Below are 18,932 nucleotides of genomic sequence, written 5' to 3' on the forward strand. Positions count from 1 at the left end.
CAGACCTTTGTGGACCTTGGCTAATACAAATACTCTTTGTATATTTGAGACTTAGTTTAGATTACCAAATTGTATAAAATTTTCTTCGTTCTGCGACAAAAGAGCTAAAGCCACTATAGAAGCATGTGAACTATCAAGATTAACAGACACAAGTATATGTGTGCATAAAAAAAGGTTTGAGTTATTTGAATATTTTACAATCATCTAGTATCGGAGGAAAAAAGCTGCTCTAGAAGACTTTATAGTCAATAGATTCCATTAATTAACATATGTAATTAAACACATAGAGTGTCATGTTTCAAAAAACTACTAAAGCTTTGGAAAACTTTCTACAGTTTTCAGACTCAATTAGAAAAATACCTACAGAGTATATCACATATACTTTAATATCTATCAAACTCTTCCATATGCATCATCCACCTTGTTTAACAGAATGAACTTCAAGTAACTTAATTATTCCTAAAAAAATCATCCTTATCGTCCTAGGACCTATACCTTTTAAGTACATTTAAATTACGGTTTATTGTAGGGTGACTGGAAATTCACTCCTAAATATCATCTCCTAAAATGACTGAGTGAGGATATAACATTTAATGTCTTACCTGAAGAATTCTGAGAAGATAATGCCAAAGGTGATACCCAAATCTCCCCAGAAATATCAGGGTTAACTAATAAGACAGCAAAACTTAAGAATCTATGGATATTTATAACCAACCCATTGGATAAGGAAGCCCTAAAATACAAATCGATAAAGGAGAACACAGGCTACTGTCACCACAATACCTACACGGTGTCAGCATCTATGCAACGAGGAAAGGAAAGTAATGGGGCATGTGCTGGACTTGATAGTAGAACCCAAACTAGCCAACAAGCATTCACTGGAAATCATGGTGGACCAATCTGAGAACAGCAGCTAAACCTGGGAAAATTTTTGTCAACTCCAATTAAGTGGATTAAGCCTAGAGTAAGGCTTAAAAGGTTGAATTCTGAAATTAATCTCCATATTGAAGAAAATCCTCTGGCCTCAAAAAGCAAAACTAGCAGGATGGGTACAGGCAAACTGGAATAAAAATGAGGGAGAACACAGCCAGGAACTCCAGAGAGCAACCTGCTATACTTCTGAATATGATATAAAATAACAGTGAAGTTAGAAAAGCTCCTCTGAAGCACATCTATTTAAAGCTCAGGAAAACTAATCTCTCAAAAATGAGTTTGACAAAAGCATATAGGTCAAAGATATGGTAAGAAAAAAAATTAGAAGAGTTATGCTTAAGCAACAAAATCATACCAGAAAAGAAACGCTTAAAAAACAATTCAACAAATGGCATTGGAAAAACTGGATATCCAGGTTTGTTTTTTTTTTTTTTTTGCAAAATTTGCGAAACAAAAATTAACTCATAATGGACACAAGACATAAATGTAAGAACTAAAACTATAAAACTTAGAAGACAGGAAAAAAGCTTCATAATTATGGATTTGCAATGATTTCTTGGATATGACACCAAAAGCACAGGCAACTAAAGAAAAAAATAGGTAATTTGGACTTCATCAAAATTAAAAACTCTTGTGCATTGAAAAAAATTTTGAAGTTGGCCTACAGAATGTGAGAAAATATTTGCAAATCATGCATCTGAAAAGGAATCGACATCCAGTGTATATGAAGAACTATACAACTTAACAAGATACCTAACTAAAAATATGGACAAAAGACTTGAGTAGACATTTCTCCAAAGGTATATAAATGGCTAATAAGCATCAGCAGTCATCAGAGAATTTATCAAAACTACAATGATATACCACCATTTCTCATCTACTACAACGGCTATTATCAAAAAACAGGTGAGGATGTGAAATTGTAATCTGTGTGTATTGCTAGTTGGAAAATGAGATGGTGCTGCTGCTGTGGAGAAAGTAATTAAACGTAGAATCACACTGTGATCCAATAATTTCATTTCTGGGTATATACCCCAAAGTAATAAAGCAAGGAATTGAGCAAGCATTTGTACATGCATGTTCACAGCAGCTGTCCATCAATAGATAAATGGATCAACAAATATACAATGGAATTATTACTCAACCTTAGAAAGGATGGAAATTCTGACACATGCTACAACAAAGATGAATCTTAAAGACATTATGTTAAGTGAAATAATCCTGATACAAAACCTCAAATATTTTAAGATTCCACTTACAGGAGGTACCACAAACAGTGAAATTCATAGACAAAGTGGGTGGTTGTCAGGGGTTGGGGGAGGGGAGATGATAAAATTCTGAAGATGGATGGTAGTGATGGTTGTGGTACCTCATGGCACTGAACTGTACACTTAAAAATACTTAAAATAATACACTTTATGCTATGCATATTTTATAGTTAAAAACACCAAAAAATGTAAAACACATCTCCAAACTAATAGACATTTAAAAAAGACTCATAATATAAAACATAAGTAAAAAAGATGAAATCACATATAGGAAGAGCACATCACCACTATGGAAAACAGTATGGAGGTACCTCAGAAAACTGTATACAGAACTATCATATGATCCAACAATCCCACTCCTGGGCATATATCCAGACAAAACTTCCACTGAAAAAAAATACATGCAACCCTATGTTCACTGCAGCACTATTCACAGTAGCCAAGATGTGGAAATAACCTAAATGTCCAACAACAGATGAACAGATTAAGAAGACGTGGGACATATACACAATGGAATACTATGCAGCCATAAAAAAGAACAAAACAATGCCATTTGCAGCAACATGGATGGAACTAGAGACTCCCACTTAAGTGAAGTAAGTCAGAAAGAGAAAAACAAATACCATGTGATATCACTTATATCTGGAATCTAATATATGGCACAAATGAATCTATCTACAGAAAAGGAAAAAACTCATGGACATAAGAGAACAGACCTGTGGTTGCCAAGAGGGAGGGGGAGGGAAGTGGGAGTTTGTGGTTAGTAGATGCAAACTTGCATTTGGAGTAGATAAGCAATGAGATCCTGCTGTATAGCACAGGGAACTATATCTAATCACTTGTGATGGAACATGATGGAGGCTAACGTGAAAAAAATAATGTACATAAATGTATAACTGGGTCACTTTGCTGTACAGAAGAAAGTGATAAAACACTGTAAATCAGCTATAATAAAAAAATTAAAAACAAAACAACAAAAAGAGCACATCACACACTTGGGCACATCAACCAAGAAGAACCAACATGAAGACATGGTGTAGTAAGAATCCTAGATTTTTATATGGAACAACAAAAGACCCAGAATTGCCAAAGCAATCCTGAGAAACAAAAACCAAGCAGGAGGCATAACTCTCCCAGACTTCAAGAAATATTACAAAGCCACAGTCATCAAAACAGTGTGGTGCTGGTATCAAAACAGACAGACCAATGGAACAGAATAGAGAACCCGGAAATAAACCCTGACACCTATGGTCAATTAATCTTTGACAAGGGAGGCAAGAACATAAAATGGGAAAAAGAAAGTCTATTCAGCAAGCATTGCTGGGAAACCTGGACAGCTGCATGCAAAGCAATGAAATTAGAACACACCCTCACACCATGCACAAAAATAAACTCAAAATGGCTGAAAGACTTAAATATAAGACAGGACACCATCAAACTCCTAGAAGAAAACATAGGCAAAACACTCTCTGACATCAACATCATGAATATTTTCTCAGGTCAGTCTCCCAAAGCAATAAAAATAAGAGCAAAAATAAACCCATGCGACCTAATCAAACTGAAAAGCTTTTGCACAGCAAAGGAAACCAAAAAGAAAACAAAAAGACAACTTACAGAATGGGAGAAAATGGTTTCAAATGATGCAACCGACAAGGGCTTAATCTCTAGAATATATAAGCAACTTATACAACCCAACAGCAAAAAAGCCAATCAATGGAAAAATGGGCAAAAGACCTGAACAGACTGTTCTCCAAGGAAGATATACAGATGGCCAGCAAACACATGAGAAAATGCTCAACATCACTGATCATAAGAGAAATGCAAATCAAAACAACTATGAGATACCACCTCACACCAGTCAGAATGGCCATCATTAATAAGTCCACAAATAACAAAGGTTGGAGGGGGTGTGGAGAAAAGGGAACCCTCTTGCACTGTTGGTGAGATGTAAACTGGTACAGCCACTATGGAGAACAGTTTGGAGGGAGATGCTTTAGAAATCTATACATAGGGAGTTCCCGTTGTGGCGCAGTGGTTAACGAATCCGACTAGGAACCATGAGGTTGCGGGTTCGGTCCCTGCCCTTGCTCAGTGGGTTAACGATCTGGCGTTGCCGTGAGCTGTGGTGTAGGTTGCAGACGCGGCTCGGATCCCGCGTTGCTGTGGCTCTGGTGTAGGCTGGTGGCCACAGCTCCGATTCAACCCCTAGCCTGGGAACCTCCATATGCCGCGGGAGCGGCCCAAGAAATAGCAACAACAACAACAAAAAAAAACACAAACAAACAAACAAACAAAAAAAAAAACAACAAAAAAAGAAATCTATACATAGAACTTCCATATGACCCCACAATCCCACTCTTGGGCATCTATCCGGACAAAGCTCTACTTAAAAGAGACATATGCACCCGCATGTTCATTGCAGCACTATTCACAATAGCCAGGACATGGAAACAACCCAAATGTCCATCGACAGATGATTGGATTCGGAAGAGGTGGTATATATACACAATGGAATACTACTCAGCCATAAAAAGGAGTGACATAATGCCATTTGCAGCAACATGGATGGAACTAGAGAATCTCATACTGAGTGAAATGAGCCAGAAAGACAAAGGCAAATACCATATGATATCACTTATAACTGGAATCTAATATCCAGCACAAATGAACATCTCCACAGAAAAGAAAATCATGGACTTGGAAAATAGACTTGTGGCTGCCTAATGGGAGAGGGAGGGAGTGGGAGGGATCGGGAGCTTGAGCTTATCAGACACAACTTAGAATAGATTTACAAGGAGATCCTGCTGAGTAGCATTGAGAACTATGTCTAGATACTCATGTTGCAACAGAACAAAGGGTGGGGGAAAAAAAATGTAATGTACACATGTAAGGATAACCTGACCCCCTTGCTGTACAGTGGGAAAATAAAATAAAATAAAATGAAATAATCCTAGATTTTAAAGGGGAAAAAAAGTAGTTCCTGTTAATCTGGCCTGTCTCTGTGGCATTGCCAGGTTAATCACTGGCCTGGTAAAGGATTCAGCACTGCCACAGATTCAATCGCTGACCTGGGCACTTCCATGAGCAGGGAACTTCCATATGCTGTGGGTATGGCTGAAAAAGACCAAAAAAAAAAAAAAGAGAATAAATTTATAAAAAATAAAAGGGAAAAAAAAATCCTTTGGCCATTCAGACAAAAATAAATTTAAGAAAACTAGATCACCACCCAAATTGCCAGCAATGCTTTATACCAAGAAGCAGGGGGTGGGGGAGTTGTTAGATATTTTAGATATCTAAGAAAAGAAGGTATGAGCCAAGAATTTTTTTTTCCATTTTAGGGCCACACCTGTGGTATATGGAAGTCCCCAGGCTAGGGGTCAAATTAGAGCTGCAGCTACAGGCCTAAGCTGCAGCTTGCACAAGGTGCTGAGGCCAAGGATCAAACCTGCTCCTCATGGATACTAGTTGGGTTCTTGACCGGCTGAGCTACAGTGGGAACTCCAAGTCAAGAATTTTACATCCAGCAAAACTTACCTTGGATATAAAGGGCACAAACTATTATCTATAGGCAAGGATGCAGACAACATTGTTTACACTATCTGCAAGAGAACTTCAATTAAAATGACCACAGTGACTTTAACATAAGCACTGGTAGTGAGCAATTCAAATAAAGTTACTTGCAGAACTAAGATTGAATGAAGATTAAAAGGGAGAGTTTTTTAATGGCTATCTATGACAATGTATACACAACTTTTAAAAACCAGGGGTGAGAGGGGAGAGCAAAGTAAAATTTTTGAAAACTGTTTTCAGTAATTATACTGATGGTGCTTATATTTGTTGTTCTGAAACTTGTGTAATGTGGAATAAAGCTAACAAGATATTATGGTATATTTAAATTCTATCATCCCATGTCCTTCAGAACTAAAATCTTTGGTGTGAAAGGGTCATCAAAATGCAATATAAAAGAGGTTAAGTAAAAAAACGCTAATGTTGCTTGAATGAGAATGAATTCCTAAAGAATTAATAAATGTATCTATATTTAAGGTAATAAATATAATTTATATATAAAACAAGCCCAGTTAACTTATACTTTGTACAATTCATATGCTTAAAGTATGAAAGACTAATAAACAATGTTGATTTGTATAGTAAATATATATTTACAGAATTATGTATTTCCTTCATGGAGGATGCCTAAAAACCAGGCAAACATAGTAATCTCTAGTGTCCAGGTTGTTATTTTGAAATATTACTTCCTACTAAAAGAAAGCAGTTTTTTAAAGAAATGGCCATTCCAGTTGTGGAGCAGAAAATGTACAAGATGAATCTGGAATATCTTGCCATAACATATGGAGGAAACCATCCCAGACGATAGGGTATGCAGAGTTATTATTTAGTCCAGCAATCTACTCCTGGGTATGTATTTAAGAGAAACCAAAACATACATCTACACAAAATTGTACATAAATGTTCACAGCAGCCATGTAATAGGCAAAGAGTAGAAACAACCCAAATGTCCCTTAACTGATGAATAGATACACAAAATGTGGTATAACGGCCATTCAGCAAGAAAAATACATGAAATACCGATATATGCTACAACACAGATGAACCTTGAAAACATTATGTATAACAAGAAAGAGGCCAGTCACAAAGGACCACACCATGAATGATTCTATTTACAGGGAATGTTCGGAATAGGCTGGGGACCAGGAGAATGGGGGGAGATGACTACAGGGTTTCTTCTTGGGGAGATAAAAATTTCTAAAATCCATGCACAGCTCTGTGAACATGTGCAAAAATCACTGGATTATACACTTGCAATGGGTGAAATACATGCTATGTGAATTTCATCTCAACAAAGGTGGTAAATACAGGCCAAAAATCAAGTATCTATTCCGCCTTTTCTCTAAGAACTTGTACCACCGGATATCCAAATAGTAAATGAATCATAGCATTTCACTATGAAAATATTACAATTAAAAATAAAGAAGAAATAATAGACTATCACAATGAGTGAAGTGACAAAGGCATTAAATGTCAACAGCTGCTTACACCACAAAAAGAGAACCAGACATTAGGTGCCTCCTGATGAAAGAATGTAACACAACCTGTAGCCTTGCCAATGGGACCTAATCAAGTCTCATCAAGTTTCTGAATCCAAATGGCAATTTCCAGGGAATACAATAACTAACGAACATGATAAACTGTACCATGAGTATACAATCAGCAAAACCCAGATAGGTAGAAACTCTACAGGTCTAATGTCCTAGGTCTGTCAACAGATTAAATCCAAATAAAAGAGGAGTTCCCGACGTGGCTCAGTGGTTAATGAATCCAACTAGGAACCATGAGGTTTTGAGTTCGATCCCTGGCCTTGCTCGGTAGGTTAAGGATCCGGCGTCACTGTGACCTGTGGTGTAGGTCACAGACGTGGCTTGGATCCTGCGTTGCTGTGGCTCTGGCACAGGCCAGCAGCTATAGCTCTGATTAGACCCCTAGCCTGAGAACCTCCATATGCTGCAGGAGAGGCCCTAGAAAAGGCAAAAAGACAAAATAAATAAATAAATAAATAAGAGGGATGGAGAAGAAACCTCTACATTGACAGACCTATCAGTTTTCAACAATGGGCAAGGAATGCAAAGTTTTTCCCTCATGGTGGAAGAGAAAGGGTTGACATGGGGATAAGGCATGTGAAGGTGCTTCTAGGGTAGTCAGCAAAGTTCTTTACTTTGATTTGAGTTACAAACATGTTTGCCTTATAAATAATTCACTAACCTATACATTTGGTGGCTTTATATATTTGTGTTGCGTTCTACAACAACAATTTTAAAAAACTCATTTCATTTCATATATGAACAGTTATGTTATAGCACTAAAGGACACCGAGTTGATGAAATACAACAGGATATAACAGGACCCAAAGGATAAGGTCAGAGAAAGAAACTTAGAAGTCAAAGAGCAGAGTTATCTGGGGAATGCTTTATAGAGCTAGAACTTCACCTGAGTCTTACAACCTGACAAATTAGGCTCATAGGAAAAGTGAAGGGGAAAGCATCACAGAGAAAAATAGAGAAGCACAATGCATAAATGCAAAGAGGAATTTCAGGCCCAATTCAAAAGACAATCTCATTGGATATTGTCTACCGAGGTAAGCAAACTGAAATCTAAAGAGTATTTTTATTCCTTGTATTCTCATTTCCACCTTAGAAATTGCTGGCATCAATAGTGTGCTTTACTTCTTAAAACATATCAGGCACATTTCTTAAACATATTAGACAAAAGTGAGAATTACAGCATGGGATCAGACAAGGGATCTGAGTTCAAATGCCAATCACATGATGGCTACCTTGATTTTGGACAAGTCACTCAGTAATTGCATCTCAAGAGGATAATACTTCAGCTGCCTTAAGTACTTTATTACATAGTAGGATCTTAATAAATTTCCATCCATGCAATTTATAGTTGAAACGGAATTTAGAAATCACTGAAACTAATAATCTGAAATTTACAATCCAAGAAAAATGTGTTTGATGAGTATACATCATTTTGAACGGACAAGTACAGAATACGTCCATTATTGCAGAAAGTTACTGGACAGCACTGTAGTATTTCCCAGTAGCATTAATGGATTTTGAACATACGATTATTCTTAGACTAACTGCCTTATTAAATTAAAAGGTGGAAGTAGAAGTAAGCTGTAATATAAACAAACACTTGGATTTCAAAGACATTTTACTTTAGCAGGTAAAAGAATGAAACACATGCCGATTTAACTCCTACAAAACACGATCATTGTACAGTCAGCCCTCAGTAGCCATGGGAGGTGTGTGGGTGGGGTGTGTGTGTGTGAGGTGGGGATTGGTTAGAGGACTCTCCACAGATACCAAAAATCATGGATGCTAAAGTCTCTCACATAAAAGGGTATAGTATTGGTATATATTCTACACACATCCTTCTATATAATTTAAACCAGCTCTAGATTACTTATAATCCCCAATACAGTGCAACAGCTACGTAAATTATTGCTGATGTTAACTAAGTAAGGTTTTGCTTTTTGGAACTGTCAGAATTTTTTCCAAATATTTTTGACCCATAATTAGTTGAATCCAGATGCAGAACACAAGGATATGGAGGGCTGACTGCTTAACAATGGATTATGGGGGAAAATATAACAAGAGAAAATAAAATTTTAAACAAATAGCCTTCAACTTTAGCAAGCATCAGTATCACCTGGGAAGTTCGGAAAGGTAGAGAACCCCAGGTTGGACCACAAATATTCTGATTATACTGATCTAAGGTACAGCCCACTAAAGCACATTTTAAAGGACCATTTGGTAATTTGCATGCAGGAAGTTGGTGACTTCAGACAAAGTATTTAAACTTTAAAATTTTTTCTTCCTTTTCTGCAGTAAGAAAGAGGCTATCAACCTTATTAAATAAATGTTTAGGAACCACATACCAAAATAAATCTAAGGAGAAACAAACAAAAAGCTCTTCCCACAAAATCAGTAAATAAACACTGGTAGACACTTATCTTCAGATAAACATAAAGGTAATGAAATAAAGCAAAATTAAAGGCTGGTAGGTTTGATCAGCAAAAAGAAATTTATGCCAAAAACCCCATCAACAAAATTAGAAAACAAACTACTAAAATATTTACTAACATGAAAACAAGAAATTCATAACAAGCTCAAGTAAGAGGCTAAGAAAGTACATCACGGAAAAGCAACATTTACAAACAAACTAAATTTAAATTTAAGAATACCAAAATTTAATACCAAATTTCCCTAAAGCCCAATTAGAAAAAGATTACAAACATGATCTTTGTTCTTAAGGTCTTTGAGTTATTATAGATGATAGGCAATTTCTTACTGGAAAAGATAAAATTTACCAAACATGCAAAATTAATCAGGTGATGATAACACAGCTTTAGTCTCCTTCGTAACTCTTTAGGTTAGCCAATGGTTTTCTCATCTCATCCAGGTAACCTTTTGTTTTGGGGGGCTATCCTGTGCATTGTAGAATGTTTAGCAGCATCCTTGCTAAATACTGGCATTACTATTAGATGCCAGTAATATCCCCTTCTCTGGTCATAACAACCAAAAGTGTCTCTAAATATTATTTATTTATTTATTGCTGCACCCACCCCACAGCTTGTAGAAGTTCCTGGGCCAGTGATCAAGCCTGTGCCACAGCAGTGACCCAGGTGCTGCAGTGACAACGCAGGATCCTCTAAACATTGTTAAACGTTTCCTGGTGGGTAAAACTGCCTTTGATTGAGATCTACCGGGTCAATCTACAATATCCTTTTCTGGGGTTAGACATCTAACCCCAGTCTAATTCTGTATGTTCTCATTGCTGCTGGGGATTGTGTATGCCGGATCTAAAAACTGTGAAAATAAACAAACAAAAAACCCTTTCCTGTGCTGAAAAAGATATATACATATATGCTTGCACCAAAAAAAAATATTTCTGAAAGGCCACACAAAAACTGCTAATAGCAAATGCTCCAGGGCAGGGGGTCTAGATGGGAGGGAGGTTTATCATATCCTCCCTTCTACTATTCTCATTTACCATATGCTTGTTCATTTTCAAAAATAAAACACTTTAGAGGAAAATGTATAAGAATTCATTCAACACACCTGTGAGCAAGAAGCTTTGATCTATTCTATTGACAAACCATTGCTGAATATCTATTCTGTGTAAGGTACTGGTGATTAAGCCAAAAAAGAAACAAACCGTGCCCCCTGTCCTTACCTTCTAGTTTGAATACAGGTTAAAGGAGGGTGGGATTTTTACATCTAGATTCCCATGTTTGAGAGAAATTTAGGGCTTCCATAATGAATATTTAAACAAAATATTTAGCTACTCAATTCTTTCAAAACATTAGTTTTCCTTCACAAATGGCAACTATTTGTGACAATTTTATGAGCAACTCTGAGTATAAAGAAGCAACAGTTAATGTAAACTGGATAAAATCTACTATTAAAAAATCCTAAATTAATTTCTACACAGATTATTATTACAAATTATAATGGGAGAATGCTATCTGACGAAGAACAGGGATTGTGGACACTTCTCCACATAGATAAAAGAGTGGCTTCCCTTTAATCATTTTTAAGTCTTTATAGGAGAAGGAAGGAATACAAAAAGAATATTTTTAAATTTTTGAATGATATCTACTAGTCAAGTCAATTGAAAAAAATTAAGACTGAAAGCAAAAAGTTGTAATCAATTTTTAACAAAAGCAAATATAAACTCCTTTATATGTATCAGCTGACTAGTCTAACATAGATGTATTCAATGAAACTCAGATATGACACAGATGATGCATCCTTAGAAGTCAGTGTAGTCATTCCTTAAAATCAGTAGTTCTGAATATTGCCCTTAACTCTGTACTCTTGATACCTTAAAAAAAAACCTAAATACATTTAAATTTGGCACAGTTTTTTAATTGCTGCAGCTTAAAAGAAGCAATGGAACCAAGGAAAGTGAGGAGATTAAAATGACCACATAAATTGGAGAGATGCTATGAAAATAGACCATGACCAACAAAAATACACTGAGTGGGCTCTTTACAACCCACTGTAACCAAACTAATGAACATCTTCTAGGAGAAGCTGGGTCAATATCTATTATATGATTTGACACTGGGGAAGATGCTCTCCGACAGTATATACTTTAGAGGCATTGCTGGTTCCAGGGCTTTTTTATACTTTACTAAATTTATCTTGTGCTTGATCCAGTAAGGCCATTCTTCAATTACTACCCTCAATTACAATTAATAAACTTCACTGCATCCAGCGAGCAAAGGATAGATTTATCTAACTAGGTTACATATAAAAGTTATTTCCTGCTGATAACATTCAATCTTCTGAAAGAGAAACAAACAGAACTCAATGATAAAAGCTCTATTGACACTAATTTTATTCTTAAATACAAGAGCGACTTGACTTTTACGGGATTTTTTTTTACTTTTAAATAAAATAAAACCATACAAATATTTTCAAATATTTAATATAATAAATGCCTACTGATTACAAAACCAGATATATTTTGTCACCAGCATATTAAAATTTAAGCTTGTTATGGTTTAATTTAACGAATGGTGTTTAATTTACTTTGTGGTGAAGATTTATGCTTTTCAAGTTTACTGTGGCATTTTTCTATAACCCTATAAGAAAAATGATGTGGGGGAGTATGAATTTAAAAGTGACTCATTCAATTTGAGACCATCCCCTTCACCCTAAAAGCATAGGGAAAAAAAAAAAAGAGTGAAGCAAGGGCATCAAGACAAATATTTAAACCACTTTTGTTAAAATAGCAAAAGTTAAAAAAAAAAAGCTTAGATATGAAGGGTGCAATTTACTCTCAAAATTAACATCAGATTTCAATTATCGTGCTAATAACGCAATGTAAAACAGTGAGGTTAACCTTCACACACGTAAGACAGAAAGTAGGGTAATAAAAATGAATACTCTGGCCTTCATATTAAATGATGGCAATTAAAGTTAGAATGCAGGTTACCTGGGTTTCACCAGTCAATTTAAAGTTAACGCTGTGAATTTTGGCTGTAAGATATTTGTTTCAAACGCACACCAAGTAGGCCATAAAGACAAATTATGAAAGAGGGAGGGTTCAAAAAGAAAAATACAGTCTTACGGTGAAATCATCACCAAAGTAGAAAAGTAAGCAAATGAGACATCTGTAGCCACATAATTTCCAGAACTATTTTAATTTGTGATTCCTATCAGCATTTTCTAAGGCTACTTAAGGACAGTCACATAATATTAGTATTCGTCAGTTCACTACCACCTTAGGAGACAATATAAATAAAAATATAATTCTCTTAATCTAAATGTTATTACCAAAAGGCTTCCTCTCTCTTCCACAACACTATCACTGACTCAAGTTCTGTGTACAAGAAATAACAGGAAAATGTAAACAGCAAGAATCACAGAGATTTAAAAATGAGTAGAAGCAATGGAGACTGCAAGAAACCAAAACATACACAAAAATATATACTGTTTAAGATAAACCTCTATGCCAATCTGATAAACCCAATCAGATTTATGACCAGAAGAGATTAAAATAAAGGAGTCAATCTAAACTATGCGGCTTTCCCTTCCAACTCAAAAAAAGGACCTTTTAAAAGACCGTTTTCTTAAAAGGTTCTAATGACAATCCACAAATTGCATAGTCTTCCATGGTCCACTTTTCCAGACTCCTTTCAGAAGAGCATTCTAAATATAGGTGTGAGCAAAAATATGGTGAGAAATAGTTAAATATTTCTAAATAATATACAATTTTCTCTGTTAACAGGTACAACACAGTATGCATGTTTCTCTGAAAAGAATGAAGTGACATCATCTATAACTTAAAAATTTCAACTAAATGCCACTTCTCAATTTGTCAGGATTTACAGTTTATGTTCCAAATCAGTGCCTTAGTTTTGGAAGGTAAGATTTACTTAAAGTGTGAGAACAGGAACCTCTCACAACTTAAATTGTGTTAAATGAAATATTTCTGCTAAACGTTTAACTCTTTCAAAGGGTCATTTCAAAAGTATGTTACAATTACACTAAGCCCAATTCACAGTATTTGAAACAATATTAATTCAGTACAATTAAGATGTACAACAGAATGACTAGGTTTTTCCAAATTACACTGTACATTACTGTCTAAAATTGTTCAAATGTTGAGTATAAAATTTAAATGAATACCAATGTAATAACTTTTTGAGAAAAGAAATGTTTCTGATTTATCTTTTGGCTCAAAAGACTTGGCAGAGCTTGATACAGCGCCTGGCAACTTGTCATCACAAACTAAAAAACCAACCAACCAGAAACCTCGCAATTGAAGCAAAATGTTTATCACGCGATTCACCTTCACTGTTTAGTTAGAACACTAAATACAGCAGTAAAATCCACGACCATCGATCTGCGTATCGATTTACCTTAAAATTTGGTTGTAGGAAAAACAGGCAATAAAATAGTACTTACATATCTATTGAATTTGGTGAAAGAATGGTGCATATAAAACCTGTGCATATAAACAATCGCAGTGTTTATCGTAAGCTGAGAGCTGGAACGTAACATTTAGGAAATTAACTGAGAAAAAACAAGATTTCATTTCCAAAACAATTCTGAAGAAAAATTCCCGATCTACGGTTCTTTTCCAAAGCTCCCCGTTCACTCAAAACCAATCCCCAAATTGTAGTAATAAACAAATACCCGCAGGATGGTGGGGTGGGGGTTGGGGGATAGAAAAAGCTCCACACCTACTACGTAGTAGTAATAATTACAGCAACTGCTAAGCATTTCACTCCAATACTGCTACTAAGGGAGTCCTGAAAGAATTTATCAATGGCTACAACTGATTAAACCTCAAATCAAACACCTCAAACGCGCGCGCGCACCCATACAAGACCACGCCAACAACATAAAGACCTCCGGTGCGCTCTCTAGATACAAGAGAACCGCCATCAACCTGGTGAGGAGAGCGGGGAAAGGCTGCAGAGAACACTTACGCCTTTAGCCATCGCCAACCCGCGTAGCTCTCAACCCCTTCTCGGACGAGAAGTAGAGAAGTAGAAGCAGCCGCTTCTTTTCTGCGATAATTCCTAAGATTCCCCTCTTGCCTGGGCGGCACTCCCATCCCCCGCCGCCACCACGCGCGGCCCCAAACAGATTACACAACGCAGCCTCCCTACCCGCATTCCCGGACTCCCCTCCTCCTCCGCCAGCTGGTCCTGGATTCCCGAACCCGAGGCTCCCTTCCTTACGGGGCAGCCGAAGCCTAGCAAAGGCCGGCGGCGCCATGTTCGCGGGGTACCAGGCCCGGCGACCAGGCGAGTAGTGACGGGAACAGGGCGTGAGCGACGGAGGGCCAAGGATAGCAAAGGATACACATTGAGACGCTGTCCCATTTCCTGGATGAGGTTGGCCGCCTGCTGGCGGTACGAGAGCTCTTTATCTGCCTCCACTCCGCAGCGGCGGCTCGGCGTGTTCTCCAGCTGTTCTCGAGTAAAGAACCAGCGAGAAGAAGCTCCACGGCCCGACGCCATGACACTTCCTCCTCCGCCCGCTCCCTCACCCACCCCCCCTCCCTTCCCGGCTCGCGGACTCCCCGCCAAGGCCGCGCGACCCCGCCCCACTCCGCTCGCCGTAGACCACGCACCGCCCCTCGTCACCCCCTCTTCCGCCCGTGCGCGTGCGCGCGGGGCCGCCCTACCGGTTCGCTCTAGTCTTTTGCTTTCTTTTTAATGACCCCGGCCTCGCTCTTGTTCACGGGACCACAATGCTCCGCGCCTCTTGTCATTTGGAGGCGCCCGAAGGTGGGGGGTCGGCTAGAAGGAAAAGGTCGGCGCGGTGCATGCCGGGTCTGGGATGGACTGGGCGGAGGGGCTGGAAGTAGAAGAAGGGAGAGGGTGGTGTCGAGTTGGGTGGCAGGAGCCTCGGCGTGGACTCTTGAATCCCTGCGGGTGCTTGGCTTGGGCGTCTGGTGGCGCTTTAAGAGGAGAACATTCTGTCGCAATCGCAACCTCCATTTTCTTCTAGTGTCGGTTTGCGCAGTCTCGTAGGCTTCCGAGTCCTGAGTCCCCGCCAGATGGCCTCCGCCCAGCGCTCGGCTCTGGGAAGGAGCTGCTTGGGAAAAAGTGACTGAAAAATGACGCTTCACCTTTGTGCCGAACTTCAGTGCTTTCCCCCCTACATTATCTTGTTTGAATCCCACAGCCACGCAGGCCGTGGGTTTATTTTTTTAAATTGGTTGCCGGAGGTTATCCAATTAGCAGCGGAGGAACTGAATCTCTAAACTAGGTTTCGAGTCTGTATCGGTAGCGTGTTTTTAAATCACGCTGTGCTTTGAAAGAGAAGGTTTAAAGAGAAACAGTGTAAAAAGAACTGAGTTTTGTTTTGTTTTCTTTTGTTTTAAATCAGTTTTGGAGTTCCCATCGTGGCTCAGTGGTTAACGAATCCGACTAGGAACCACGATGTTGTGGGTTCGATCCTTGGTCTTGCTCAGTGAGTTAAGGATCCGGCGTTGCCGTGAGCTGTGGTGTAGGTTGCAGACGCGGCTCGGATGCTGCGTTGCTGTGGCTCTGGTGTAGGCCGGCGGCTGCAGCTCCGATTCAACCCCTAGCCTGGGAACCTCCATATGTCGCAAGAGCGGCCCTAGAAAAGGCAAAAAAAAAAAAAAAAAAAAAATCAGTTTAATAAGTAACATCACTTGTATCTGTAGCTTAATTTTTTCTCCAGTCCCTGAAAGAAAATTCCCCAGAGCTCAACTCGGGTTTGATGGGTCCCTGGCTCGGAGCCAATGCCTGTTGTGTATGAATAGAAGTTTCTAAGTTTTAAATTTTAGCTATTTGTTAAAGATTACAGTACAGGAAGGGGCAACTGATACTCCAGGCTTTTGTCATCGTTTTCCATCTCCAATGCTCAGTGTACTCATGTCGCTTGGCTCTGCCTACCCGTATCAGCTATTGATTTGGTAGGCAACTGTCATCACCGGTTGTCTAAATAACTGTCTTGCTTGCCCCACATCTTATGCTGCTTAGAAGTTGCAGGATAAATTGACTTAAACCAAGTTAAATGGTTTTGAGTGTGTCTACCTCCAATGCTCGTTCAAGATAAAACCTTTAAAACTAGGAATAGAGGGGAACTTCTTCAACTTGATAAAGAACATTTATTAAAAAAAAATCCTACAGCTATCATCATACATAATGGTGAAAAACTAGAAGCTTTCTTGCTAAGGCACAGAAGTCCCCTCTCACCACCCCTTTCAACTTTGTACTAGAAGTCCTATAAGAAAAGGAAATCAAAGGTAAGCAGATTGGGCAGGAAGAAATAAAACTGACTTTTTTTCATGGATAATTTGTGATGTAGAAAATCTCAGGGTATTAAAAACAAACTGGAATTAATAAGTGATTATACCGAGATTTTAATGTACAAGAGTCAGTTGCTTTCCTATATTTTAGCAGTGTATAACTGAAATTAAAAACAGTACCATTTACAAAATGTAATATATAGGTATGAATCTAAAATATGTACAAGATCTATATGTAGAAAACCACAGAACTCTGATTAAGGAAATCAAAGTAGATATGTTGAATATTCTGGGTTTATGGATTTAAAGATGTAATATCATTAGATGGCAGGTCTTCTTACCTTGATCTATAGATTCAGTGCACTCCCTCCACCCCCAAGAAAATTTAGCAAGTTATTTTGTAGATATCCTTAGCAACTCTGAAGTTTATACAGAAGGGCAAAAGACCCCAGATAGCCAACACAATACCAAAGAAGTTGGACTGACACTACCTGACCTCAAAACTACAGTAGCAAAGACAGCGTGTATTGGCAAAAGAATAGACACACATAAATGAAATAGATGGTCTGGAAACAGATCCACACAAATATAGTCAACTACTCCGTGACAAAGGAGCAGAGGCAATTCAATTGAGAAAGGATAGTCTTTTTAACAGATAGTGCCAGAACAACTGGATATCTGTATGGAAAAAAATTGAGACACTTCTCTCACCTTTCGCAAAAATTCTAAGTATATCACATCCCTAAATGTAGAAATGCAAAACTTTAAAACTTTTAGAGGCGTTCTCACCGTGGCATAGTGGGAACAATAATGTCTCTGGAGCACTGGGACATAGGTTTGCTCCCTGGCCTGGCACAGGGTGTTAGGAGCAGGTGTTGCTGCAACTGTAGCAAAGCATGTGGCTCATATCTGATCCCTGGCCCAGGAACTCCATCTGCAGTGGGGCTGCCAAAAAAGGAAAAAAACCTCTGCAGTGTAACATAGGAGAAAGTCTAGGTGACCTGGTATTTGGTAATGAGTTTTTAGGTACAACACGAAAGGATGATATATATATATATAAAAAAATTAAGTTGGACTTTATTAAAATTAAATATCTCTGCTCCACGAAAGAGAACAAAAATACAAGGAGAGAACTTCCTGTGTGGCTCACAACATAACTACTCCGAGTTGCTTCTACAATGGCTGAGGCTCGACTCCTAGCCTGGGAACGTCCACGTGCCGCAGGTGCGGCCACTTGTTTAATAAAAAAAAAAAACAAGGAGAAAGTTTTTGCAAATCACATATCTGATAAAGGACTTGTATCCCCCAAATGCAAAGAACTCTTAAAACTCAATGATAAGAAAACAACTCAATTTAAAATTGAATCTAAGTTTAGGGAGTTCCTGTTGTGGCGAGCGGAAACGCATCTGACTAGGAACCATGAGGTTGCAGGTTCACCATTCCTGGCCTCTCTCAGTGGGTTAAGGATCCCGAGTTGCTGTGAGCTGTGGTGTAGGTCGAAGATGTGGCTCAGTATCCCGTGTGGCTGTGGCTGTGGTATAGGTCAGCAGCTGCACCTCCGTTTCGACCCCTAGCCTGGGAATCTCCATAGGCCACCGTTACGGCCCTAAAAAGCTAAAAATAAAAATATAAAATTGAATCTAGGTTTAAGTTTTCTGGTTGGGTAATATACATTAAGTTGAGTTAGAGCTGACTTCTTTTTTAGGGGAGAAGGAAAAGATGGGGAAGGCTACAATACAAAGAAAAGAAGTCCTTGAATGACTTTGAGTGGTTGTCCTTTGGAATGGGATTGTGGTGGAATTTTTTTTTCCCCACCAGGGGTATACTTTGGAGGAATACTTATACTAGATAACAAAGGAGAGAAAAGCCTGAAAAAGTTACTTTCCTGAGAGATATTTG

The 18,932-nt window shown here is 38.3% G+C and overlaps 2 protein-coding genes across 9 annotated transcripts in view; one reads left to right on the forward strand and one right to left on the reverse strand.

Annotated features, from left to right (window-relative positions):
* The window catches only part of CCNT2 (cyclin T2), a 47,520-nt gene extending 32,223 nt beyond the window's left edge, over window positions 1-15,297 (reverse strand). For 2 of the 6 annotated variants that reach the window (XM_021075755.2, XM_021075754.2), the window contains exons 1-2: window positions 15,113-15,297; window positions 14,207-14,288 (exon numbers count right to left, since the gene is read on the reverse strand). In XM_021075755.2, coding sequence (XP_020931414.2) covers window positions 14,207-14,288; window positions 15,113-15,270 — 240 coding nt within the window. In that variant the 5' untranslated portion in view covers window positions 15,271-15,297. Of the gene's footprint in view, window positions 1-14,206; window positions 14,289-14,733 lie in introns of all 6 variants that reach the window. The other 4 variants (XM_085001393.1, XM_085001392.1, XM_085001396.1 and 1 more) reach the window with 3 other exon arrangements.
* A 102-nt stretch (window positions 15,298-15,399) lies between these two features.
* Window positions 15,400-18,932, forward strand: part of TMEM163 (transmembrane protein 163) — a 464,307-nt gene continuing 460,774 nt past the window's right edge. For 2 of the 3 annotated variants that reach the window (XM_085001412.1, XM_085001413.1), the window contains exon 1: window positions 15,400-15,540. The gene's annotated coding sequence lies outside the window, so the exon portion shown is untranslated. Of the gene's footprint in view, window positions 15,566-18,932 lie in introns of all 3 variants that reach the window. The other variant, XM_085001414.1, reaches the window with a different exon arrangement.

This window comes from Sus scrofa, chromosome 15, assembly GCF_054392235.1.
Source record: "Sus scrofa isolate SSC_HxYL_T2T_F1_AM1 chromosome 15, Sscrofa_HxYL_maternal_Yorkshire_Landrace_v2.0, whole genome shotgun sequence".
Classification (NCBI taxonomy): Eukaryota; Metazoa; Chordata; class Mammalia; order Artiodactyla; family Suidae; genus Sus; species Sus scrofa.